The sequence below is a fragment of the Equus caballus genome, chromosome 22 (assembly GCF_041296265.1).
Source record: "Equus caballus isolate H_3958 breed thoroughbred chromosome 22, TB-T2T, whole genome shotgun sequence".
NCBI lineage: Eukaryota > Metazoa > Chordata > Mammalia > Perissodactyla > Equidae > Equus > Equus caballus.
The window spans coordinates 48,804,915-48,831,758 of NC_091705.1; the positions used below are offsets into that span (position 1 = coordinate 48,804,915).

Genomic DNA, 26,844 nt, shown 5'->3' on the forward strand with positions numbered 1-26,844 from the left:
ACCGCCTCCCCCAGCGCTGGCTGCACAGGGCGCCCCACCCCCACCAAGGGGACAGGGGCAGGGGGCTGTGACTGTGGGTGTTTAAACAACTGGATTTAATTTCTCTCAGGATTCCTTCTGTCTCTTGTCAAGTTTGTTTAAAACTAATGGAAATAATTAGCAAACCGCAGAGACATGTGCAGCAGGTCGCGGCTGTGGGTAAGGAGCGCCGGGTGGGCCCGCATCACAGTCCAGAATTGGGGTGCCACCTGTTCTCCACACAGCGCTCCCGCACTGGAGGCCGGGACCGTCCGTGCGTGTGTTTCCACACAGGCGACATCCCTGCAAAGTGACTTTCCTCCTCGCAGTTGGCGCTGGGGCCTCAGTCCCAGAGGAGCCTGTGCCGTGCGCGTGCAGACATCCTGCCTCTGCTGTCGGGGGCCTGGGGAGGCCAGGGCCTGGGGAGGCCGCAGCCTCAGAGAGCAGGCACAGGGACCTCCAGGGTCGGGTGTCTGTCAACAGCAGCAGAAGTTTCCCGCACGAGGACCTGGATGTGCCCATTTAGAGACGTCTGCTGGGTCTGCCTGCCGGGCTCATGGAGAATGAGCTGCCGCCGCAGGCTGGGCCTGAGAGAGCCTTCAGGAGCGGGGCCATCCCACCTCCCCCTCCTGCGGCTTCCAGGTGTGAACTGTCTCTGAGCCTCAGTTTCCTTATCTGCGAAGGGGACAATACACCTGCACACGGTGCCTTCCCGTCGCAGCACGAGCAGGCCGTGCCCAGCAGAGCGCCCAGCACCCACACACGGGGCACTTCCCAGGGTTTGAGCCTAGACTGCTGTGTAATCTGGATTTACATGGCAACAGGAGCTCCTCCTCACTCAGTGGTTTTATCCGATATGTGGACAGAAAAGTTTTCTCGTAATTCCCATAGGATTTTAACTTTCTCCTGAAGACTGAGAGAAATCAGCAGATCCAAAACAAATATGTTAAGGAAAATGTTAACCAAAATGTTACAATTGGGTGCTCACCTTCGCGGCCTGGGATGCTGGTGGCAGCAATCTTTGGTGGCTTTTTCCCATGGGGACGTTTTGCATTTAGCGGGGCCTCACTGGTCCTCACTGGTTCCTAAAGACCCTGCCGAGCTCAGGAAACAGTCCGTTCCCGCCGGTGCCAAGGGAGAGGGTGAAAGGGGCGGCGTGTGGTATTTCTGGGCTGAGCACAAAGCAACAGCAAGGCTCTTATTGATTGAAAACCCTGACGGTCCCTTCACCGCCCGGGGAGGGGCATCGTGCGGAAACTGGGGCTTGTTTCCCCCGACTATGTGCCAGCACCGTCCACAGCCCCGGGGCACAGCAGCCCTGCTCTCACGTGCTCAGCAGTCCGGGAGGCCACAGCCAAGAAACAGGAAAATCAGGAATTCTGGGAGGAAGCGAGTGAAGATGCCAGAATGGGGTGATACGGTGGGGAGGGCAGCGAGCGTGTGCTGGCTTGGCTCTGGGGGTCCAGCGGCTTTTCTCTGACATCAGAGCCAAGTCCTGAGAGGTGGGTGGGAGCCAGCCCATCAGGAACCTGCAGGGTCCTGACCACACCTGCCGTCCAGGTGCGTTAGGTCCAAAGCTTGAGTTCTCTACGTCTTGTCAGAAGCCAGTCTGGAAATGCGCCGAAGGTGAAGGGCGTCCTTGGACCCCTGTGCTGGGGCCTCCGCCAGCCCCGCACCCAGCAGCCGGCCTGGCCTGCACAGGAGCTCATGGGCATGCAACGGCCAACAGCACTATAGCCGCTGAAGGAGGAGGACAGAGACCTGGGTGCTGTGGGCTGCATGGGGCTGGCTTTCCAGGACACTGAGGTGCCAGACTGGCCTGCCTGCTGGTGTCGCGCTGGACTCCAGGCCGCAGGGCTCTGCGTCTCCCTGCATCCCTCCCAGAAAAGCTCCATGTTTGTCAGGCGACCCCTTCCAGAAGGCAAGCCAAGTGACCAATGGCGAAGGCCAGGCTTTTCCATGTGCCGAGGGTCCCCAGGAGAAGGGGTGGCCTCTCCAAGACCTGCCGCAGCTGCCCAGCTCTGAGGAGCTGAGTGCCGTCTTTCTCCTCGGAACAGTCAGTGGAGAACCTGTGGGCACGTACGGCTGCTCCCACCATCAGCCACGGGCAGGGCCGAGCCCGTTGCCAGAGCTGAAAGGAGCAGCCGGAGAGCCGGGAAGACCAGGGTCTCCTGGGCGGTCTGCAGAGAACAAGAGTCCAAGGGTCGTATCAGGGCTGAGCCGCTGGGCACCCGTGGGAGGGGCCAACTCAGGCTCTGAACTAGATGCACCAGCCAGTGCTGCCCGGAGCCCAGTGAGGCCGTGGAGCCCGCAGAGCGGCAGGCGGCTCCCGGGAGCAGAGGCAGCACAGCCCTGGAAGATGCTGTGCGCAGCATATGCGGAGAGCGTGCGGCTCTGCAGCTAGGGTCTGAGGTTCAGACTGCAGGCCACACTGGGGAGCAACAAAGCAGAGAGAGGCCAGATGAAAACTGTGTGGCCAAACCCCATGCTGGTGTCCCCTCTGTGCATGGGACACGCCATGGATGCTAGCATCTGCACATACCCGTGCATTTTCACCTCTGTCCTCCTGGGAGGCATTTAACCTACAGACATGGATGCAGACTCTGAAAGTAAAAAAGAATGCAACAGGAAGAAAGCAGGTGGAAGAGGAAACAAAGAGGGAAACTAGGATGGAATGTGCTGAGGTTCGTAAATGACTCAGCACTTTAGCTCCCAGCCACAGTATTATCTCTGAGCTCCCTGGTAGCCAAAGTGAAAAGAGAAACCATTTTGGCACAATTTGCCAGGAAAAGACAAACTGGCTCCCGGAAGAGAGGAGTCATTCCTCTCCTAAGACCTCAGACGTTTTTCTCGAGGGTCTGCCCCCGACCCCCTCCCCCAACCCCAAGTGCTCACTCACCGTTTTTATGGCAAGGCAAAGTGTGACATTCTGAGGGTGTTTATGTGTTCAGCAATTTAAACCCACAGTTCACAGGGTTTCGAACAGGAGTGTTCATTTATTCAGTGCTAGTGTTTTATGAATGCCCCTGGTGTCTCGGAAGAACAGCCCTTATTGATCTTCCCTTTGAAAGAGAGGCCACAGCCCAGCAGCCCGGCAGCAGGCATTGCTCTGAATTTCCCTCCTTCTGGAAAACTGGTCCCCCAGCACTGGGGGTGCCCGAATGGCCCTCATCTTCCCACGGCCAAGTTTCAACTCCTGCTGCCTCGCTGATGAGGGTTCAGAATCTCAGACCTGAGTGGTGACCACCACCCCATTGGACTGACCAGATCAGCCGGGTCGTGGTTACACTGAAGCTGATGGTGGAGTTTCCTCTTGTCACAAAGCCCGTTGCTTCCTCCCGGTTGGACGGGCTTGTGTCCGACATCGATGGGAAAGACGTCAACTGTCAGGGCACCATGAAGATCTCATGGGCGCCCGCCTAGAGAAGCCCTCATGTCGCCCACAGGCCTGATTCCTGTCGGGCTGTGCCCCACAGTCGCTTTGGCGGCACCATCTTTAATGTCCTTGAGGGTCCCTGTCGTCCACTGAGGACATCCGTCATCTGACAAGTCCCTGGTTCCTGTGGACCGCACCCTGAGCATGCTGTCTGGGCGGCTGCCGTGCTGGTGACTTGTTCTTTTTTTTTTTTTGGAGGAAGATTAGCCCTGAGCTAACTACTGCCAGTCCTTCTCTTTTTGCTGAGGAAGACTGGCCCTGAGCTAACATCCATGCCCATCTTCCTCTACTTTATATGTGGGACGCCTACCACAGCATGGCGTGCCAAGCCGTGTCACGTCTGCACCCGGGATCCGAACCGGTGAAACTCGGGTGGCTGAGAAGCGGAATGTGCGCACTTAAGCACTGCGCCGCCGGGCCGGCCCCAGTGACTTGTTCTTCTGAGAGCAGCATCATGCTTACCTCAGACGTCACCAAAGCTCGGTGCCTATTTTTTAAAAAATACAACGGCATCGCCTTTCGGTCCTGAGGAGATGCGGTCCGTCCGCTGCGGTCCAGTTCCACAAGCGGTTAAAAATCTGCTTTTAGAGAACAATTGGGCTTATTTATGTATTTTGTGCTAATCTTCCGGCAATCACAGAACTGTCATTTTTATCTTTGTCAGTGACAATAGGATGTCAGAAATGATTGATCCGCTCAGTTCGTTGCTGATTTTAATTTGTTTACCGTTGGGGCGAGCGGTACTCTAAAAGCAGTTTGGAATTTTCCTGTCACTTGAAAAAATGTCATTATTCCCTCCTTGGGGGTGTTTCCGTGGAGCCACAGCCCTCGTGACCTTGGTTGCCCTCCTCCCCCGAGGACCCTGCCGGCACGGCTCTGGAGTCTGTAACACGCGCTTTCCGGCCAGACGGGGCCAAAATGCCTGGTTTGACCAAACTTAAAAGCATTTTTATATTAAACCCACAAGTGGGAGGTGCCGGTAACTGGGGAGACGTCTGAAGTGAAGTATTGGAGGTGAGGGAACATACATGTTATTTATTATTTCAAGGCAGGCAACAATAAAAGGTGAGCCCTGGGGGAAAACACTGTATCAAACGTAACAGTGAGGAGCTTTTTTTCAGTTGGTAGAATAAATAGTAATTAAATCATGTAAGCTGTGACAGTGAAATTGCTTAAAAAACCAGTCCTCCCACCGTAATTGCTGAGATACCCACATTTTTATAAATACGAGGTAACTTTATCCACCGTTTTTATCAGCAGAATGTGACACCAGCTGGTGGTGCCTCATAATTTACCACGGCGTTAGGCAGCCACTGCAGAAGCACGCGTATAAAAAAGGCACTAGGGTGGTCCCAGTGAATATGCGGCCTCCAGGATGTCCCTTCCTGCAGCTGAGTTACAAACGGCCGGGGCCATGGAGGCATTAGCAGGGCCCGGCGATTCGGTGCCTAATTAATGTTTGAGTAGCACAGCAACATGCCCGCCCAGCAGTGTCAGCAGACTGTCCACCTCGAACTCCCTGTTTCCAATTCACCGAGAAAGCACTTTGCTGACCCAAGATCCCTGCGGGTCCTGCTTCACGCCCAGCCCACCCTGACGGAGAGTTTTCAGGTGTCGGGTTCATGTGGCTGAGGAACAAAGTGGACCAGAGAAGGCAGCGGGTTCGAGTTCCGCTCCGAATACCGCTTTCTCCCGCTCCTTCCACACTTAGCCTTCTTCGGGTGGAAACACAGATCCGTCGGGGGCTTTCAAGTGCATTGGCGGCAGAGGGTTGGCACAGGGCAAACCAGGGGAGCATCTTTCGGTGGAGAATACCCGCCGAGTCGCTAGCGCCTCCAGCTCGAATTCAAAGGCAGCCGTGACAAGGGAGAGACGCGTCTGCAGAAATGGAGAAGGGCTGTGGTTTAGATATAATGAAAGTGCAGCCATTGCTTTTTTTATTATTATTTCCTTTTTCTAAGGCCTCTATGAATTCCCCAGGAGGGTGAGATAAAACACAACACCTGAAGGTCGAAAATCAGTTAAATCACTGTCTTCCTGGTGCTCGTTGGAGACTTGGAGCCGCTGCTGAGAAAGCAGCCGTGTGACTGCGCTGCCCCGCCCGTCTGCCGGCGGTCCTGACCCTTCTCCTCCTCTCCTCTTGCAGTCAAGTTCAGCAGCTGTTTGGGGACGAAGGGGACTCAGTATGAGACCAACAGCATGGACTTCAAAGTCGGGGCGGACGGAACGATCTTCGCTGCCCGGGAGCTGCGGGTCCCCTCTGAGCAGGTGGCGTTCACTGTGACCGCGTGGGACCGCCAGACGGCCGAGCGGTGGGACGCCGTGGTGCGGCTGCTGGTGGCCCAGACCTCCTCGTCCGTGCACTCTGGACACAAGGTAAGGTGTGACCGGACTCGGTGGGCTTGGTGAACGTCCTTCCTCCTTCTGGTCACCATAGCAGGGACTTCCTAAGGACGGGGCTGACAGCTCCGAGGGCTGTGCCGGCCGGAGAGGACCTCTGACCCTCCCAGCTTCCTGAGGCAGGGCTGCCTCACGGACAAAGGCACAGGGCCCCACTCCTGGTTTAAGGTACTGCCTCCAACTTCTTGACAGCCCTAATAATTTTGTGAAAAAGGGCCCCACATTTCCATTTCTCACTGGGCACCACAGGTTCTGTAGCATCTCCTGCCTGAGGGCTGAAGCCCACCAGCCGGGGGCTCCCCATGCCTGGAGGGATGAGAAAGAAAACGAAGGCCACGTGGCTGGCCATGGCAGGCAGCCAGAGTAGCTGGTGTAAGACTAATTCAGAGGGAGAGAGGGAGAGATGGGGAGAAAGGGAGGGATGGAGGGGCGAAGGAGAGAGACGGCGCCGGGGGTGGGGGGAGACACGAACGAGTCAGTGTTACCCAACCTCCCTGGCCCTGCCTCCAACTTCGTTTCTGACTGGCCAGTGTGACCAGTGTCCATAGAATGGGGAGGGGTGAATTCGCCCTCCCCTGAGCCAGAGAGGTCTCTCATCTCTGCAGTGGCCAGCCGTCCAGGACCAGACTCCTCAGCCAACCCATGGTCACCCCCAAAGTCCTCAGGGTCAGGTCTCACGTGTCTGATGGGGAACAGGCCCGTTCCCCTCCTGCCGCCCTGTGTTTCGGCAGCTGCACTGGCCGTGGGCGTGGGGGCTGGCGGGCCGGCAGAGAAGTTGCAGGCCGGTTGGCCAGCATGACAGGTGCCAGCTGCTCACATCCACCTGCCAGAAGGGCCAGCCAGTGGAGAGGGAGGATCCCCTGCACCCCTCAGTTAGCAGATGGCCTGGGGGACCATCAGCATTGTGATGGCACTGTGTGTGGTTCATCAGCGGATGAGAGCACACGGGTTCAAGCAGTGCCAGGCCACCTGGGACAGCGGTCATGGTCCTCCCTCAGAAAGGGGCCCTGGGAAGTAAAGGGCTGGACCAAGCTGAACAGATTCCTTTCTACAGATTTCCCCAGAACCTCACACAACTAGCATGCCTTGTGCACCTCAGTGGGAGACAGTCTGCAAATTTCCCCAAACCTGTTGACCAAGGAACCCTCTTCACCGAACATCTTGCAAGGCAGGTGTTCCAAGGAACTCACTTTGGGAAAACAGGGACCTGTGTTTTGTTTCATCTTGTTTTTAAACAAGTAGATGCGGTTTAGGTTGGAAAAGAGAAAGCGGTGACTTGGGTGGATGGCCTTCCCTTCGGTGATGAGCTGACATCCCTGGAAGGACATCCTGAGTGGCCTCGTGGGTGTGTTGAACCAGGCGTCAAAACACGTTTCTGTCAGCAGTGCCCCCGAGATCATGAGCGGCACCTTGTGGATGCTGAAAAACCTAAGACACATGTGGTCTCTCTTCTTTCCTGAGTGACTGTGACGGGCCACACCCTGGGAGAGGGCAGGGAGCAGCCCTGGGGACACTGTCCCCATGGGGCCCTTCCCTCCAGGTGGTGGGGGGCCAGGGGAGCGGTGTTAAGTCTGCACCCCGGATCGCGATGCAGAAACCATCCCATCCGCCTTGTGAGCAGAGAGTCGGGCGCCTTACAGCCTGCGGAGGCTCAGATACAAGGCACTAATGGAAAAGGTAATGGCACCTTTTGTTAGGCATGTTAATGAAGTGATTTCTGATGCAATTAACCCTGATCCTCATGGAAGGTGATTGCAATCAGTCCCCGGTACGTACACCCCTCCAGCCCCACGATGGGCTGGCCCAAGAAACGCCCAGTCAGCAGAACAGGGGGCACAGATTGGTGTCCCAGGCTCAGACCTTCCTGGTGAGCCCGGGCGTCGGGTGATGGTGGGACCGCACACCCAAGTGCGTGCAGATTGACTATGTAGGCGGCGGGCAGTGTCTTTGGCCCACCCCACCCCGTCCCTCACTGTAGTTCATCCCCTTCGTTGCTGGTGGCTCCTGTTTCCTCTTCCTTCAAACCCCAAGTTCCCTTCCTGACTTTGAAGGACTTTGTAGGACCACTGAGGCCCTGCCCTAAATGGTGTCGACTCGCCTGACCCTCACATCTCTAGGGGTGGTCACACCTCCAGGAGGTGCTGTCCTGGTCCCCACTTTGCAGATGGGGGAGCTGAGGGCGGGGGGGGCTGCAGCCCCTTTGCTGCGTGGGAGAATCCCTGTTCTGGAAGGACTCTAAAGTAACTTTCTGGGTGTGACTGGGCCCACCATCGTCAAGGAGCCGGCTGCCCCGTGTTGTGGGTTCAAATCAAGGGTTTCCAATGTACTGGCTGATGTTCTGCGACAACTCACACAACCTCTCTGAGGTTTACTGCTCTGGAAAATGGCATAGTAATACCACCTGCATCCTGTCCTGGGTTGTCGAGAGTGTTATGTTATGTGAAGTTATGCGTGAAGGTCGTGCAAGTTGGAGGCTCTGCAAGAGCCCTGCTCCAAAGAGGTGAAAAATATCAGCCCTTGTTGCTGTCATCAGTGTGGTCCCAGCCCTCCTGGTCCTGTGCTCGTCATGGCAGCTGGCCCTAACCAGGGTATGCCTGAGGGGCAAGGAAGAGGGTCTGGGTGGGACACTGCATCACTTAGCTGATGGGCCCTTACTTACAGAGACCATTACCAACCTTTGAATAACATCACTCTCCATAAACGGATTAAGGTAATGCCAGATTGCTGGTGTCCCCAGCCACCTGTCAGAAGAAATACAAATCTTCTCCAGTAGAAGATATCACATCAGGCCTCAAATTAGATCCATCTTCTTTTATACACAATGTCTAGAGCTCAAGTGAAAGCGACTGGGCACTTAGGAGGGACAAGACACTGAAAATAAAAATCAAGAGAAATAGTAAATAATAAAAGACCCACAGGGGCTCTAGGTAGTGGAGTTATCAGACATAGATTTTATAATAACTTGTGTACTGTGTTTAAACATGTTAAATATAAGAATTTGACAGAGAATTGGAAGTTATAAAAAATTAATTGGGCAATTTAGAACTGAAAAATAGAACAAGTTGAAATTAAGAACTCAGTGGATAGACATATCTGTAGATTAGACATCACTGAAGAGAGAATTAGGGAAGCAAAAAGTAGTGGAAGAAATATTCAGGCTACAGCATGAAAAGATATACAGAAAGAAAACAGAAGAAAGAGTAAGAGATATGGAGAAGCAGTGAGAAGTTCTAACATGCATATGTTTGCAATATGAGGGGGAGAGATAAAGTGGAGCAGAAGTAATATTTGAAAATATAGTAGCAGGAAATGTTCCAAAACTGATCACAGACATGCAGGCATAGATTCAAGAAGCTCTATGGACTCTAAGCAAGATAAATATAAAGAAAATTGCACTGAAGCACTGTCTTAGTCTGTTGAGGCTGCAATAAGAAAATGCCATAGACTAGGGGCTTATAAACCATAGAAACTTACTGCTCACAGTTCTGGAGGCTGAAAGTCTGAGATCAGAATGAAAGCACGGTTGAGTTCAGTGGGGGCTCTCTTCCAGATTGCAGACTTCAGACTTCTCCTGTATCCTCACATGGCAGAAAGCAGAGAGAGCAAGCTCTCTGCTGACTCAAGATTAGCCAGAACGTTGCCCAAAGCCAGCAAGAGCTGCATCCAGAACTGGGAAGAACCATGAAAGAAGATGGAGAGAGAATGTCAGTAAAGGCCAGTCTCATTTGTAAATAGACAGAAAAAAAACTGTAAGCAAAGTATTAACAAACTTGAATGCATCCATGTTTACACAGGAAAATCATGACCAAATGGACTTGTTCCAAGAATGCAAAGTTGGTTTAATACTTGAAGGTTAATCCATGTAATTCAATGCAGAGTAAAGGGTAAAAATCACATGATCATTTGCATAACAGTTGTTAAAATTTAACCTGCATTCAGGACAAAGATATTCAGCAAATTAGGAGAAGAAGGGACAGTTCTTAACTTCATAAAGGGCATCTCAGAAAACCTACAGCAAAAGTCCAGTCTGCTGTTGGAATATTTACTGCCTTTCCTTGAGGTCAGAAGTAGGACAAGGATGTGTTTACATCACACGCCAGAGCTTCAAGCTGATGAGGTGAAGCAAGAAAAAGAAATCAGAATCAATAGAACTAACATTATTTGTGGCTTATGTGATTGTGAACACAGAAAATCTAGAAGAACTGGCAGATAACTTACTGCAATTAATGAGTGAGGTTAGCCAGAGTGCTGGATGTAAAAGCAGTGTGCTCCTGTGGACCAGGAATAGACAGCTAAAAGATGAAATCTGGACCAGATACCAATGACAATAGAATTAAAAAGGATCACGTAACTAGGAACAAACCAACAAAAACTTTACCAGACCCTTACGTGTTATTGAAAACAGTTAACAAAGACCTTTAAAAGTGGAGGGATCTGCCTGCTCATGATTTAGAAGGCTCATGCCGAGGTGATGCCAACTCTACCCAAAGGTTTCTATGGATTCAGCACAACCCCAACAAAACTCGCAGTGCATTCTTTTTTTGCTTGTTTATAGAAGAGTGAAGAGCAGACTTTATGTTTCTTAATGGAGCTGGAGAGGGCCAAGAACGACAAAAAGTTGGGAGGACTTGGTCGTTCAGACACCAAGACATTACTCAACAGCGGCAGTTTCTCGACCTCAGCACTAGTGGCGTTTGGGCCAGGTCATCCTCCGTGGTGGGGCGCCCTGTGCACCAAAGGGTGTTGAACAGTGTCCCTGGGCCCCACCCCCCAGGCGCCAGCAGCACCCCCACCAACCCCCCAGGAACCAAAGCTCTCTCCAGTCATTGCCAAACGTTCTCTGGGGGCAAAAATGCCCCCATTTGAGAACCACTAAATAGAGAAATTAAAATGCTGTGGTTTGGGAGCAAAGAGGGTCAAACAAACTAATGGAACAGAATAGCAAGCCCAGGAAAAATATTTAATGTTTTTTAAAAATCATCTGCATGGAAGTATAACTTTCATAGAAGATTCACCCACTTCACACATAGGATTTGACCAACCTTGTCAAATGCGCATGGTGCAGACACTTGATGTTTTATTAGAGTGCCTCTGACCTCTACAGTCAGGTCAGCAAACTGCAGCCTGCTGGCCACGTCTGACCTGCCGCCTGCCTTTTGGTGGCCTGCAAGCTGAGAATGGGTTCTCTGTTTTTATTTATTTATTTATTTATTTTATTTTATTTTGTTTTTTACGGTATGCTTTCTGGTGAAGAAGATTGGCCCTGAGCTGTCGTCTGTTGCCAATCTTCCTCTTTTGCTTTTTCTTTCTCCCCAAAGCCCCAGTGCATAGTTGTAGGTCATTCTAGTTCTTCTGTGTGGGATGCTGCCACAGCATAGCTTGACGAGCGGGGTGGAGATCCATACCCAGGATCCAAACCAGTGAACCCCGGGCCACCCAAGCAGAGCGCTCAAACTTAACCCCTCAGCCACAGGGCTGGGTCCAGGTTTCTCCATTTTTAAACGGTTGTCTAAGTACCTATGTTAATGTTCTCGGTTTCCCTTCTTGCCTGCAATGCCTAAAATATTTAACTGTCTGACCCTTTAACAAAAAGTTTGCCAAACTCTACTTAGAATAACGGAGGAAGGGTGATCTTTTCAATAAGAGATGCTTGGCCACTGGGTCTTCCCTAAGGGAAACTGAACTGACCCCTAGCCCACACCCCTCCCCAATCAGTTCTGGATGGATTGCAAGTCTAAGCGTGCAAGACAAACCAGACGATGGAAGAGAATGTGGGGCGATGTTTCGGAAGCTTTCTTGTACATGACACCTGGAGCACGGGGTACACAGGAAATTTGTATCAGGTTGTCCACCTTTACGTAGCCATTCGAGGCTCTCAGTGTATTCTGGATGTGCGTCCTTTGTCAGTCGAGTGTTCAAAGATCCTCTCCCATGCTCTGGCTTATCTTTCCACTTTCTTGAATACGCATTATCTACCAAAGAGGAGTCTTGTGGTCCACCAACGTGAAGGTGTGTCAACTTAGCAGGGCAATGCCGATGAAAGCCAAAAACCTACCAGAATGGCTAAACTCACAAAGACTGATAGTACCAAATATTGAGGAGGATGTGGAGCAATTGGTGAAATTCAGATGGGGACACAGTGAGCAGGAGTTCTGTTGGCAGAAGGTTCTAGAAACACAAACGGCCTCCTTCGAAACAGCAGTTTGCAGTGTTCAAAGTCCAGTAAGCTCTTACCAAAAGAAGCCTTGAAGCAAATCGCTTGAGGACCATCGGTTGGGGACCCCCTAATTTCCCGGTTCTATAAATTTCATTTCTCTTATGTCGAAGTTTCTTCAAGGGCAGTCTCCCCTGTCCGTCATTTCAGCGACTCTCTGTGGAGCTGGGCAAAACTGACAGCTTTACAGTGAGGTGAACCGTGAAAACTTGGCAACCTTTCTCCTTCTTTTCCTTCCCTCTCTGCGCAACTATTAAAGGCGGTCTTTTTGTGGGCATTGCAAGCAGTGCTGGGGTCTGGAAGAACGTTTTTTTTGTGCAGTCTTGCAGGAAAGCTGATAGCAATTCAATTAGAAAATGCAAATGAGGTCACATATTTCCCACAGGAGTGCTGAGCTGCCCCTGAGGAAGCAAAGCCGGCTCCGGCCTAACAGTAAATACTGAAGATAAAGTTCTCGCCCGGCTGTCATCTGACTTGAAAGTGGCAGTGGGACCTGTGGGGATAGTTTGTAAGAAGAAACTGTTGTTTATGAAACTAATATTGGGTCTTATGGCACGTCAGCATCTATGAGAGAGGCGCTCAGCCCACAGCCCCCCGTAGTCAGACGGGGCCCGGAGGCTGACACGTGTTCATTCCTTGGGGTTTCTGCCTCCCCAGCGTATGGGCTGAACTGCGTCCCCCTGAAATCCGTGTGCTGAGATCCGAACCTACAGTCCCTCGGAATGGGACAGTGTTTGTCACTAGGGTTTCGCAGATATGATTAGTTAAGGTGGGGGCTGTCAGTGGGCCTTAGACCAGTGTGACTGGTGGCCTCATAAAAAGGGGAAATTTGGACACACACACACGCACAGGGGAGCTCTGTGTGAAGATGAAGACAGACATCGGGGTGATGCCACTACAAGCCAAGGAATGCCAGAGATCGCCGGCAAACCACCAGCATCCAGGAGAGAGGCCTGGGCAGAGCCTCCTTCATGGCCCTTGGAAGGAACCAACGCTTCCAACACCTCGATCTCGCACTTCTGACCTCTAGACCTGGGACAATGAATGTGTGCCATTCATTGCAGTGCAGCCCTCCAGTCTGTGGTGGCCCCAGGACACTCACTCCCAGGGGTGTGGCAGTGCCTTCCAGCAGAGATGGAGATTCAGGCCCTGTGGAATGCAGACACACCCTGTGCAGCCCCCAAAGGCGGCTGTGGGTCTGGAGCCGGGGATCCCGCCCAGCACTCCAGACGCCCTCAAGTCCTCTTCGTGCAGCCGCTCGGATCTCCAGGACCAGCAAGGAGAAAGAAGTCTTGCCAAGACCTCCATTCTTTAAGCCCCAAGGTCCATCAACCTCTCGTCCCCATGTCAGTCACCCCTCCATCCTCATGGTCTTCCCCTCATCCCCAAGTCCGTCACCCCTCCACCCCCAAGAGTGGCTGAGAGCCCATTATTGGTGTCATCATGGACTCCCGGGTTGGTTATAAGACGATGGGGTGGAGACTCCGTCTGAGAACCAATTCCTGCCTCCACCTGAGACAGGAGGCCCCCTGAGGGGATGCTGGCCGTGGGAGGAGAGTGCCCAAAGGGCTGGGCCCTGACACCGTGGGTTCAGGAGTTTTAACTAAAGGGGGCTACATGGGGTGTCACCCCCTTTCCACGCGAGGTGTCACCTTCGGAAAGCAACCAGAAGGTCATAGGTGGTGCCCGCACAGCAGAGTGCGTCTTCAGAAGGCAGCAACGGGCTTTTCCATCCTTTCCCAGAGATGACCTCAGAGCGACTGGGGACAGCAGCTCCCCCAAAACGGCTAGCCGTGTGGGTGGTGAGCTCGCAGACCCCGTCCAACGCCCCCGATGTCCTCGGGACGATGGTGGGCTGCTCCAATGAGCGTTGATCCCATCCATGCTCCGGCGAGTCCGGACGCCACTGGCACCCACTCGGGGCCTGCCTCAGGCGCAGACGGACTCCGCCGGGCGGGAGAAACGTGTTAACATACAGTTAAGTGCCTTCCTCCACGTCAAATATCGCAAGTTGCCAGGCAGAAGGCCGTCCCTTTCCAGAGCCTGAAGCCACAATGCTGCGGGTCAGCCCTGCCCAGTGATGCGCAATCAATGTTAGATCTCAACAGGCAAGCCAAGTCCCCAAATTAACTGCAGCTTTTAACTCTGTGTGGGCGTGAGGGCACGAGGGGTTCTAATTGGTTTTGCATCTTTGCTTGCTTCGTCTTTCCACCTGACTTTTCCTCTCCCTCCAGCCGGCTGCCTGCTGCTCTGGAGTGGGCAGGATTACAGAGTGGACATAGTCGAACTGAGATGATGCCTCAGGCTGCAAAAGGCCTTGAAGGGGCGTCTGGGTCGCCCCTTCATTTTCTAGAGGAGCAGGGACCTGGGCATCTGCAGCTTGCCCAGACCCCACGCCGGGCTGAAAAGCCCCAGGGAGCACAGCATATGTCATCGGTCACTTTCCCCAGCCTGTCCCAGAGAAGGACGGGAGGACCTCGGTGTGGGCACTGCCCGAGGCACTGTCTCAAAGCCTCGGGTGGCTGGCTGCAGATCCCCGTGGCGGTGTGGAGAGCAGAAGGGAAGGAGAAGGAGGGGCCTCTGCAGGCAGGGAAGCTTCCGCGATGCTCCCTGGGGTGGGGCGGGGTGGAGAGGACCGGCTGCACACATTCTGTTTTGTCTCACTCCTGTTCACCAAGGAGCGTGACCACGAGTTTGGAAGTGAGTGGCGGGGCGCCCTCTAGGACTCTGGGATCCCGCGAGTCAGAAAGACCCCAGGTGACTCCCTTGGTCCACGGAGTGAACGATGACTGAGACTTCACGGGTCCCCGCCGGACATGGCCCTGCGGCAGGCTTTGTTCTAGACGTGGGAGCAGCCCTGGGAGCATTCCGTGAGGGCGGCATCAGACGGGAGCACTGAGCTACAGCCAGTCCTCAGCACTGTCTGGAAGAGCTGCGCACGGGGTGGATTACGGGGGGTACCGAGCAGGGCGCAGGGCAGGGTAGAGGGCAGAGGCTGCTGCTCTGTCCAGCGGTCAGGAAGGTGACACCTGAGCTGAGACTGAAACGGGGTACAGGCTGGTCCCGAGGCCAGGCAGCCCCTGGCTAGGTGTTCCCTTTCGCTTTCCAGGCGTGCTGGGCCCAGGGAGGGTTGGAGCAGGGGAGAGAGAGGACAAGCGTCGGCCAGCACAGCGCCTGGTTTCTGCTCCATCTGGGGGGTGGCAGGGGCAGGGCGTGGGCACTCATCAGGGCTGGGTTTTGCTGAGTGGGATCCAGGCCCTGAGTGGCCGGGCCTCTGCTCTCCCTCCGGCCTCATGGGGACCACGACCCCCTCACTCGCTGAGCTCCACTCCCTGATCCAGGAGGTCCCGTGCCCAGTACCCACCGCCTCCTCTGGCCTCCTGGATCCTTCACAATACCTCCCCACTCTCAGCTTCTTGTTTCCCTGAAAAATAAAAGGGCAGAGGGCGCGAAGCCATCCCCCACCCCTCCATTCTACCCGCTTTGCCCTCATGTTCATAGCTGGGTGATGGTCCTGCCTCTTCTGCAGTATCCGGCCCAGCTTCTGCGAGGGGACACCCTCCAGCATTACCACCTGCCCCAATACCCACACCTCCAGAGCAAACCAAATGTGCAATATTAGTTCCAAAGGAGAAGCAGAAAAGAGAAACCCTCGCAGCCATCACCCCACATCCCTGCTCCCCTTTACAGGGTGTGGCTGAACCCACAGACCCTCTGCGCTCAGAACTCCTACGCGGCCCCTCTCCTGCCTCTCTCCCAGCCCCCGCCCATGCCTCGAAGGCCCCTGGCTGCCTCCCTCCCACCCCAGGGCCTTGGCATGGGTTCCTTCTGTCCCTGTAGCCCCCACTGTGCCTTCAGATCCTGCTTGGTTGGCATGTCCTCCTTGGGGCAGCCTTCCTGAGCTCCCCGAGCCTCCGGTGCCTGGTCACTCCATCCCAGGCTTCGTCCCAGCTGTGGTTTATGTTCTCCTCCTGCTGGACCTGCACTCTGTGCACACACCCAGCCCCCGGCCCCTGGTCGCTCTCAGAGACAGTGGGAGACGTTCAGGCACTGCCCTCGAAGGTGGGGACTCTGATTGACAGCTAAGCTCCTGGGCAACTCTGTACAGGCGCCTTTCTCAGTGGGCCTTGATTTCCCCACCAGTGAGCCGAGCGTCACTCACAAGGCCACTGAGGCCTCCTCCAGCCTGGGCTTCTCCATCCTTGGGTAACATCCCGTCACAGCCCATCTGAGTTTGGGTGTGGGGTGCGGGAGGGGTCAGCACTGGGGGACACGTCTCTGCATGCAGCTTCCTCATGGACCAAGTGAGCTGAGACCACCCGCCGCCTCCCCTCACACTGTGTGCGTGCTCGTGAGCTGTGGGGACGGCACAGATGTGTGTGCAATGCTGGGTGCATCCCTCACCTGCCCTCCACTGTTTCAGGTTTGAGCATCAAGTTAGTTCCACTCAGGTCCAGTAGCTCTTGATAGGGGCTGGTGTGCATGCGTGTATGTGTGTGTGAGTGTGTGTGCCTGCATGTGTGTCCTGTGTGCATGTACGAGTGTGTGTGAGCAAGCGTGCATGCATGTGTGTGCATGCAGCTGTGTGGTTCTATCCACGGTTCTGGTTCCCATTTGATATTTGGTTAAAAATAAAATCCTTCTGATTTCTGAAGAAGATGTGAAAACAGTGATGCAGGGGTCTTGGCACATTCAGCCACAAAAAGAACGCCCACTAAGGACAGGTGTGCCCGTGGGCCCAACCCCCGCTGGCAGGGCGCTGGCGTGGCCCTGAGCCCGTGCGTGGGCCTCGTGTCAGCAGATGGCAGTAGGTCCTGGAGCTGAACCTCCCGGCGCCTTTCAGAAGGAGAGGCAGCTGAAGTCTGGTTGAGTGAAGGTGCTCAGCAAGAGCCCTACCCACGTCCTCGCCCAGGCCTTCCAGAATCATTCACATTGAAAACTGACCAACGTGAGCAATTCCATTCAGTTCTGCCACTAACGACACTGGAAAAAAGTAACACATTTTGGCTTAACTTGCTAATTTAATTTGTTTTTACTGTGATTGTGGTTTTTTTTCTGTAAACTGAAGAGTAATTTCATTTAAGATGTTTCTAACTAAACATGATTTTCTGGATTCTCTAGAGCAAGTTCTCAACCAGGGTATGCGGGGGAGAAGCCTGGAGACATTTTGGGATGTCACTGCGGGAGGAGGCGGGGGTGCTGCTGGCATGGAGTGGGCGGGGCCGGGGTGCTGCTCACCATCCTGCAGTGCAGGGGCAGTGCTGAAGTGGGGACAGTGGGTCTGGAGCCAGGTGTGGAAGCCCTCAGGCACTGGGTCCTTGGCGTGCTGGGGAGGAGAGGATGGCCGGGCAACCTGCCCTGGCACGTGATATGAAACATGCACACACACATGCACAAACACACACGCATGTGCGGGAGGCTTGTCCAAACAGGTTGGCCCCTCCTTTCCCAGCTTCTGTGCTTGGATGGCGACCCTTATCGTGGCCCATAAAGCCATGATGTCTGCACACACGTGCCGCCCTGTCGGTTACAGCTCCAGCCTGTCTGCTCCCAGGCCTGTGCAGTTAGGAACATTGTCTTGTGTCTTCATTTTGCGGGGAGACAAGGCTAAAGGGGGCCAAGGGATGACCTTCGAGATATTCGTCAAGAGAAATGTGGTTTTGATACTACTTAGGAATAACAGGAAACCTTTTGGCAAGATGATAGAGATTGTTAGAATTTTCCTAAAATCCACATCTCGACTGTTCCTCCAGGGTGGCTCACACCTGCAGGGTCCGTGCCCACCTGCTTGGTGCATGTGGGAGGTGGGTGCTAGGACCTCAGCATGAGGGTGCCCTCCAACCCTCTGTGTCAACATCCAGCCTTCCAGCCTAGGAGCAGAGAGGGGCCGAGGGTCGACTGAGTGGGGGGCACAGCCTGAGTTCAGACCCCGCCCACCAGCTCTAGCTGCCTGAGCCTGGGCCAGTCGCTGGACCTCTCGGTGCCTCCACCTCCCGAAGCGTCCTCGAGGACGGTGCCAGCCCACCCTCCCTGGGTCGTCGCAGACAAGAGTGAGCGAGCCAGGAGGGGCTTCGGTCACGGCCCCACACAGCAGGCAGTGTGTGTCGAGGCCTTGGCCCGAAGACTTTCCTTCCAAATAGAGCCGTGAACAGATAATGGTGCTATTTCACTCAGGAAACCTTTCTTCGTATGATTTCTACGGGAATTTTCAAAACGACCTCCGCTTCTTGGAAGACGTCGGGAGGAGGCAACGCCTTTGTGCTTTGGGGTCGAAGATAGCGCGTTCCGCTCCCCAGTAGTGTCATGGATGCAAGAAAAATCCACTAAGTGCCTTTTCAGAGCGAAACGCATGCAAATGTTTATTTAGAATGGCTCGCATGTTCTATTTGTTACAGGACGGAGATATCTTTCTGTTTTATTTTGTGTTTGTTAAATGCCATTTTCTTCTGTCCATCCGTAGCTACCATGGAAACCAGCCAGAAGGCTGCAGACAGTACCCTAGTTAAATATTTTAAATATACATGCTTGCAGGCAAGCAAAATGTACCATCTCTAAATGTATATTGAAAGGAGAGTAGGAGGTAGAGGAGTGAACTATCTGTATGGATGTTAGCGTCTCATTGTTTTAAAGAAATCCAATTATCTTCAGTGGAAATCAGCACGAGGTTTGACATTTGGGAGAATGGGGGAGCCACGGTGTCTCCTTTATTGAAGCGTGTTTAACCCAAAGCTACGAGAAAGCAGTGAAAACAGGAAGATTGGTGAGTCAGAGACACAGAGGAAAGTCATAAATAACACTGATATTTGGGGAATAAACCTTATCGACCCTTGTTCCCACATGAGTAGTGTTAGCTCACAATGCCGAAGTGGCGTGTCGTTTCCCAAATGTTTCATTTCGACTTCAGATCCCTGTGAGGTCAGTAAACTGGGAACGCCAGGCCCTAAGTCACGTCTGTGTGGCTGGGGTTGGCCACTGGTTTACCCGAAGGTTAGAGTCATCCAAGAACAGTCAGACGGGACCGCATCAGTGGGCCTGTGGTCACCCTGTGCGTGAGGAGTCGCAGGTGCCTCGAGGCCCAGCAGCTGGATCCCATCCAAGGAAGCCTGGTCCCAGGGAAGCGGTGCCAGCTGGATACTCTGGCGACTGCTAAGTGCAATGCGAGGTGAGGGCTGATTTATTTGTGATAATGAAAAAAGAGAGCTTGGGGCCTCATCGGGCTCCAGGATTCATATCAGGGGTCAGAGCTCCCGGAACCTTCCCTCTGAGAGCTGCATTGTCCCTGCATTTGCAGACCGAGCACTTTCCCTCTCGCGTGAAGCTCGGATGCAGGTGACATTCCTGTGATGCCCCACCCGCAGCCGTGCACGCTGGCCAGTCTGGAAGACCAGGAGAGCAGGGAAGTCAGGGAAGTTAAAAACCCAGTTGCCTGCTGCCCGCCTCGTTCCTCTACACGCACAGAGCAAGTCACCCTTAGTATCTGCTTATGCAAATGGCAGCAGAGGCTCCCACTCTGAGCGGCCGTCTCTCAGCATTAAGGTCCGCGGGGCTGCACCGCCAATCAGAGAAATTAGATTGCACCGGGCCTTCCCAGGGAGGCACTGTCCTGGGTAACGAAAGCCGATGATTACATGTTGGGGGAGGGTCAGGGCATGCTTGGCGAAGCTGACCTGGAGCCCCTGATTAAGGAGAGGCCTCGCAGACATCAGCGGTCACAGCGCCCGGCTGGCGCATCCCACGGGGAACTCACTTGAAAATTTTTCCATGAATTGCTGGATCGAGTCAGGGGGACTTGTGCCTATGCTGTTTCTCAAAAGTGGAGGGAATTTAAGGTGCTAAGGAAGGGTCCAGCGGCTTAGCCCGGGACCTGACTGGGTGGGAGGGCCTGTTGGGGATGTCAGGCTGCATCTGTGACCCCATCTTCCAAGACGGGGCTGCTCAGTGCCCCTGAGAAACACACTGGGGATCTGATGTCTGGGTATGTTGAAGCATTTCCGTATTTATGCCACTTCTTGAGGGGGAACAACTTCCGCTAAGCTGCCTTCCCCGGAGAACAGCAGACGCTCCCCCCCACCCCCCACACTGCACATTGCAGAAGCCGCAGGGCACCCCACGTCTAATGGCCTCTGCTCAGGAACCCAGTCCCCACTCGGTCCCATCCAGGACCCTGGGTTTGCACTGGGCAGCTCCCCCCTCCAGCCGGTCTATTCCAGAGGCCTCTTCGCTTGGCCTTGGCCACGCGCTGCCGTTTCTCTAGTGTCCCGTGCATCGAGGAGGCATTTCACCCACATCTACAGCACTGTGGAGCTCACACCTGGTTCCCAGTGCCCGGGGACGTGTGCACCATGCAGACCCTGGACCCCCGTCCCCCCCGCAGGGCCTGATTTGTTGGGTCAGGAAGGCGTGCAGTGGGACTTGTCATCTGTGTTCTTATCACAAGGATATTGGAAAACTATTTATTGCATATTCACCTGCAAACCATTTCCCGCCCACCTCAAACCAATTTGGCAGGGAGGCACCCGGGGAGGCGCCCCGGAGTCTGTCTCTGGAAGGCAGATGTGGGCTACTTACGCTCCCTCTTAGCTTCGCCCTCTGAGTGTTTGAGTCAGTCCATTTACCTAACAACCCGCACGCATGCTCGGCTCTTTGCAGTTCTGTGCTCCTAACAGGTGAATAGTTGGATAATAGAGAATTATGATAAATTATAACTTTTTGCATGTAGATTGGGGGAGGTACATGTGATTAGAGTCTTCCCCTGACACTTTTTTTTCCTTTTTCCAAAAAAAAAAAAAAAGACAATAATTTAAAACCTGCCCCAGGTCAGTTTTGCATTATTCATCTTTCACTTGTGGATGGTGAAGGGAGGGAAATGACCCAGCTTCTTCCTGACGCTGCGGCGTCCCTGAAGAGCTCACCTGGAAGTCACACTCAATTACACTCATAATCAGACACGAGAACAAGCCCCCGTTACAAGGACAGCGGGACCGGTGGGTGCAGAGCCGCAGGAGCTCAGCTAATAAAGTGACGTGCAGAGTGAGAAGCCGCCTCGGGAGAGGGGTACACAGGTCACTGTTGGGGTGCAGGTTTGGACTTGGGGGCAGGGAAAGGGTGGGAAATGATGTGGATTTTTTTTTTGGCAACATGCAGCTAGCCCAGGAAAACAGAAGACTTGTTGTTCTCGTGCCTCCCTTTTGTCCTGAGTTTCTTCACCTCCTACCTCTTTCTCTAAATCACAGTTGATATGATCTTAAGTGTGAGGGCCTCCTCACTTTATCCCTGGAAAGAGCCGATGCCTGCATTTGAGATTAGTCCAGGAAACCTGCCAAGAGACAAATGCGGGGATCAGAGACAAGTTGATCTGGAAGGATCTTAAAACCACCCGTCCTGGGCTCCCTGGACCCACCGCGTGCCATAGACTGAGTGGGATACACATTCTGCAAAGAGGCCGGCCCACCCACAATCAGAAGATTTCACTTTGTCTTTACAAAGTCGGTGTCCATCGAGGCAGTGGCTCCATCGTGCATCTGTGTCACTCAGCAGTGAGGTCACTTGACCTCCAGGAAGGTGTCCCAGCCCACTGCCCACACCCCAGCTGTCTGGGTGGCTCCAAAGTGCAGAGCTCATCCAGCCCCTGGAGCAGGGAAACTGAGGCCCAGAGGCAGGAAACAACTCATCCGAGGTCCTATGCTCAGCACTGGGACCCCGGCCTGGGGAAACTCCTGAGGCGGCACTGAGCCAAGCGAAGGGGGCTGGGGGCACATAGGGTGTCCAGAGGGGAGGGAAGGGGTGAGGGGGCAGACACAGGCGGGGGAGGTAGGCAGGCGCTGCATCCACATAGGTGGGAGACCAGGAGCCCGCAGTGGGAGCAGGCTGGTGGAACCTCCACCGGCCCCAGTCAGAGCTTGATCCAGGGGCAGAGAGCCCTCCCCTCCAGCAGCCAGGGATAGTCCCCTGCTCAGGGGTGACATGCCCTCCCTGGGGAGGCCACCCTGGCCAAGTGGAATGCCAAGCACTGACTGCCAGGCTGGACTCTCACGCCTGTCCGCAGCCAGAGAGGGCTCTGGGATGAGACCTCCCGCCCCCAGAGGAAACCAAGGGAAGGGGATGGATGCGGGGACCCCACCTCAAGCATCCAGAAAGGAGACCATGAGTCCCCCCGGGCCAGATCAGGTTGCCTACCTTTCTCACTCCTGCCCTCACCTGGGCAGCCCGACGCCTGCCTCCCCCAGCTGAGCCTTTCCCACACTACCGGGCAATTTAGACAAATTCTTTCTCTTCCCTGTGCCTCAGTTTCCTTACTGGGACACTCCTAAGCCTGCCTGCCCCCAAGCCCAGCCCCCTGGAAACTCAGGGCTCATTCCAGGCCAGGCCGCCCCCCAGGTCTCCTGGCTGAAGCCCCCACTACCCTCTGCCATCTGTGTCCCTGCAGGACCCCCTCCAGCGTGACCACCCCCAGCTCTGTCCATCTCCCCCGGTCACGTGTTTGTTGGTGCTCAGGAAAGGTGTGTGGGACTCCATGTTTAGTACTATCCGCCGAGTTTGCTCTGTGCCGAGTGGGTGGCCAGTGGTGCCCTCCCACCACGCCTGGACAGTGGCACTGCTCACAATGTGGGCCAAGAGAACACCTCAGCCCCCAGGACGGCGGCGGGGCGGGGTGTCACCAGAGCAGGTGTTCCCTGTGATGTGCTCGGGCCCCAAGGATCGAGAAGGCCTCTCCCTCCTGGGGAGGCGCTGTGAGCTGAGTCTGACACACAAGGATGCCATCTGGGCACAGCAATGGGCTGTGAGCTCAGCCAGGTGGGGTCGGGGTGCTGGAGAGCTGGTGCAAGGCAAGGAACGGGGTGCGAACCTGGGCAGACTCCCCGGGTGCCAGGACAGGACACAGCCCCAGTGCAGCCTGCCTCTGTGAGGAGAGCAGGGCCAGTCCTTTGGCCCCACAACACAAGTTGGGGGTGGACATGGAAGCAGAGCCCACATCTGTCCATGCTGAGGTGGGGGGCTCTGTGGAACATTTTCGTGATCGGATCCTGAGAGCTGTCCACCACTCCAGCAAGTTAACTTCTCTACCACATCTTCTTAGCTGTCCAGCGAGAGGACAGCTGGACCGAGTGATTTCCTCCACACTCTTTGTTCTGCAAACCTGCAGGTATGAGTTTGGTTGGATCCAAAGGCCAGCTCAGCAACCAAGGCCCTCCCCGGCCCCCGCCAGTTATACCACCTCTAAGTTGGAGTAAACTGCTTGTAACGACCCAGTGAGGGGGTCGGGTCATGCTGCCAGGCTGTCAGTTTTGAAAAAATTGTGATATGTTATACACACGCACACATATATACACGTATACACATGCATGTGTGTATAGTACATAAACACACATACTCGGACACATGCACACACGCACACCTGCATACCTACATATACATACCTGTATGCGTATACATGTGCATCCATATGTGCTAGTACACATACATGTGTGCTGTGCCTCCATATGCCTGTTTGTGCACGTGCATGTACATACTTTTTAGTAACAGTTGCATAGAGGTCACTTTCACATCATTACCTGCCACTCAGCCATCGCTGGCTCAGGAATGCCTCGGAAAGACCAGCAGATGTCGTCTGTTAGGAGACATCTTTGAGAGTGACCGGAAGCATTATGTATCATTAGGACAATGAGGCGTCAGTGTTTACACACGAGTTCCGAATGGGCCCGGGATTGTTGCGTGTTTGGAAGAACACACCCTGTTGCAGGAATCCGTCCTCATCACGGACGTTTCCCCTGAGAGAAGGGGATGCGTCTTCCAGGCTGCAGCCTGCATAGGTCTTGCATTGATTTTCACCAGATTTTGTTATTACATTTGTCTCACAGCTTTAAAATAGTAGCAAATATGTGTCATTTATTTAAGCAACACTAGGGAAATTAACGCCACGCAAGCTCATCGGAGGCAAATGAAGATAAAGCAGGTTTTAAACAGCTCTATGAAAACCCTTTACAGGCCCGAATCTAGAATGCAGAGGGCTCCGGGGAGCTTCTGCCTCTGCACCCCCAGTGAGGCAGACCTGTGTTCTCTGCACCATCACGCGGGGAGAGGTGCAGGCAGCCATGGCTGGCGGCACCCCCTCCCAGAGGCTGTGGCTGGGGCTCCCTGTCACCTCGTGCAAGGGTCGTTTGGGCGAGTCTGGCTGGCTGCCCTCATGCAGACCCGCTCCAGAACAAAGGCTGCCCCATCCCTTCCCTGAGGCTCGTACCTAGGGACAGATGGCCTAATGCCCTGTGGGTCGAGGAGCCCGGTTGTATGTGTGTGGAGCACATCAGCCACCTGGAGTCCCCAGACAGACTGCAGGCCCCACCCCAGAGGGAGTAAATCCAGGGACAAGTAAGACTTTGCGTTTCTGACACGCTCCCTGGAAGCTGCAACTGCTGGGCATGCAGAGATGTCTCTCCCAGGCTGTTCTGGGTGCGGGCAGTTCCCCACCTCTGCCACGGGAGTACTGATTTCTGCTAGCCCTGCGCAGCCTACGGTGAGAACCGGTAAAGGGGATGCGACCTCACAGGCAAAGAGACCCCAAAAGTAAGGGGCAGCCCTCAGCCAGGTGCCCTGGCCTTGAGGTCCGACTCCCAGCATTGCAATGCTGCCTCTACCTAATGAGCTGTGTGACCTCCCCACATCACTTGGCCTCTCTGAGGTACCCGGTTGCCTCCCTGGTAAAGTGGGGATGATGGCGCTCCTTACTGAACGGGCGGCAGGGAGCGTTGGTGGGGGCTGCATGGAAGGCTCAATGCCTACAAGGCGTGGGCTGGTCGTGTGGGCGTGGGGAGCAGCTGTCTGTGCCCGGCCTGCAGGGAGAGTGTGCGGCCAGGACTGTCCTAAATGCGGTTCTGGGAAACTCATCAAGGAGCCTAGCGATGACCCCACCCTATGTCATGAGAGAGACCGAGAACTAATCACAAGCAGTGTCGATGAGTTGACTTGAACGAAGTTGGTATAATGTCTGATTTCCACAGAATCAAGGCAGCCGGGATAGACACAGCTTGCGTGGCTTCTCTCTGATGAAAGGTGGGGTAACCTCCTTAATTGCTGAAAACTCTTAAATGCAGGAGCTCAACACAATGAGACAGCTGGGACCCTGATGGGGGAGACTCCCAGAGGGGGTCTCGCATTGGAGTGTGGTTTGTCCAGATGGATTTTTCCGTTGATGCAGCTTTAAGTTTAGGCATTAGGGGCAGAAAAAGATTTTTTTTTTTGGCATCAATTAGGCAGTTTCGTCTACATGTGTTTAACTTATTTCTATGCATCTTTTTTGCAAAAGGGAGTGGGGAAGCTCTCTGTCCGCAGAGGGCAGTGCTAAGATCCCCGGGGTCCCTGCCACGCCTGGAGCCCAGCTGAAGAGTGGGGACCCTGCTGTGACTGGAGAGGGGTGGCCTGTGGTCAGACACCTCTAGCCAGCCCTGTCCCCTGCCTCGGGCTGTCCTGCTCCAAGGTCTGTCTTTGCCGTGTGAACTCTCATATGCTGCTGGCACTGAGACCCGGGGTAAAATGAACATCAGCCCTGAAAATGGTGTTGACATGTCAGATGGGGCACCCTGAAAATAAAAACAGAGGTGATGCTTGCATAGATGCCACGTGTGCACATGAGTTCTGTTCGCTCTTTGAATTATGGAAAGTCATGTACGTTATACCATTCAGAAACACAGGGAGGTAAAAGGAATAAAGTAAAGTGTAATAGCACAGAACTCACTGGTGACCAGAGAAAACCGGAGTTCACATTTCGATGTATCTCCTTCCCATCTGTTCTCTGTCCCTTAAAAATAAATGAGGACTCACGCAGCATCCATGCTTCGGTGCCATTTCTCCACTTGCTATTACTTATGGACATTTCTTCATGGCAGAGTCTTCAAAGAGTGACTTTGAATGACTACCTACTATCCCAGGCTATGAACGCGGCATAATGCATTTAACTATTGTTTACTGCTGTCAAACATGCAGAGGCTTTTTCTGGCATTTTTACCATTTTATACCTATTTAACATTATTAGAAGCACATCCGCCATGAGCATCTTTACAGAGGTTTTTGTCCACATCCAGTTCCATTGGGACAGATTCCCAGCTGTTGAGGTCAAAGCGAGGACCATTTCTGAGGCTCTTGATAGTCAGCAAAGTGCTGGCAGAAGGCTGAGGTGGGCACCCCGTCCCAGCCAGCGCAGCCGACGTGCAGTCCCGCTGGCCACCACCAGGCTTGGGCTCCGAGTCTTGCCTGTTAGGTCCCACAGCGGCCCTCCGAACTTGGTGTTTTTGCAACCATCCAACTTTAGAAGGGAAGGAGCTAGAGTTTAGAGAGGTTGAGGGACTTGCCCCGTCTTTCGTGAACTTTGGATGCCTGTAGATATAGACTCCAGGTCCAACACCACGCCCCACACCCCCAACCACCACCTTCTGCTGAGTCACTCACAGCATGCTGCTCCGTGCTGAGGATTCATTCTGTTTGGCCTTGTCAGTTTGATGGGTGAAGAGGACATATTGCTGTAATTTGCATTGTTTGATTACTGGAAGATGTGGACATTTTTCATAAGTTTATTGACCTTTATATTTATTTTGCTAATTATCTATTCATGTCTTTTTCCTGTTATAAAAAAGATTCAATCTTTTTCTTATTGATTTGTAAGAACTCTTTACATAGTGAAACTGTTAACCCTTTATGTGGTACGTTGTAAATCAAGTGTCCAAATTCATCACTTGGTTTTAGGACATGTTTTCATAAACAAGAGTTTTAAATTAAAATGTGTTCA

At 53.8% G+C, this 26,844-nt stretch overlaps 1 protein-coding gene and 1 long non-coding RNA gene across 2 annotated transcripts in view; one reads left to right on the forward strand and one right to left on the reverse strand.

Annotated features, from left to right (window-relative positions):
- Nucleotides 1–26,844, forward strand: part of CDH4 (cadherin 4) — a 597,550-nt gene that overhangs the window by 415,844 nt on the left and 154,862 nt on the right. The window contains exon 3 of the mRNA XM_023626852.2: nucleotides 5,601–5,830. Within this exon, the coding sequence (XP_023482620.1) occupies nucleotides 5,601–5,830 (230 nt within the window). The remainder of the gene's footprint in view (nucleotides 1–5,600; nucleotides 5,831–26,844) is intronic.
- LOC111770050 (uncharacterized) lies at nucleotides 4,653–6,702 on the reverse strand. Its single transcript, XR_002802989.2, has 3 exons — nucleotides 6,533–6,702; nucleotides 5,458–5,613; nucleotides 4,653–5,332 (listed from the first exon to the last, which is right to left on the reverse strand). It is a non-coding gene; the product is annotated as an uncharacterized lncRNA (long non-coding RNA).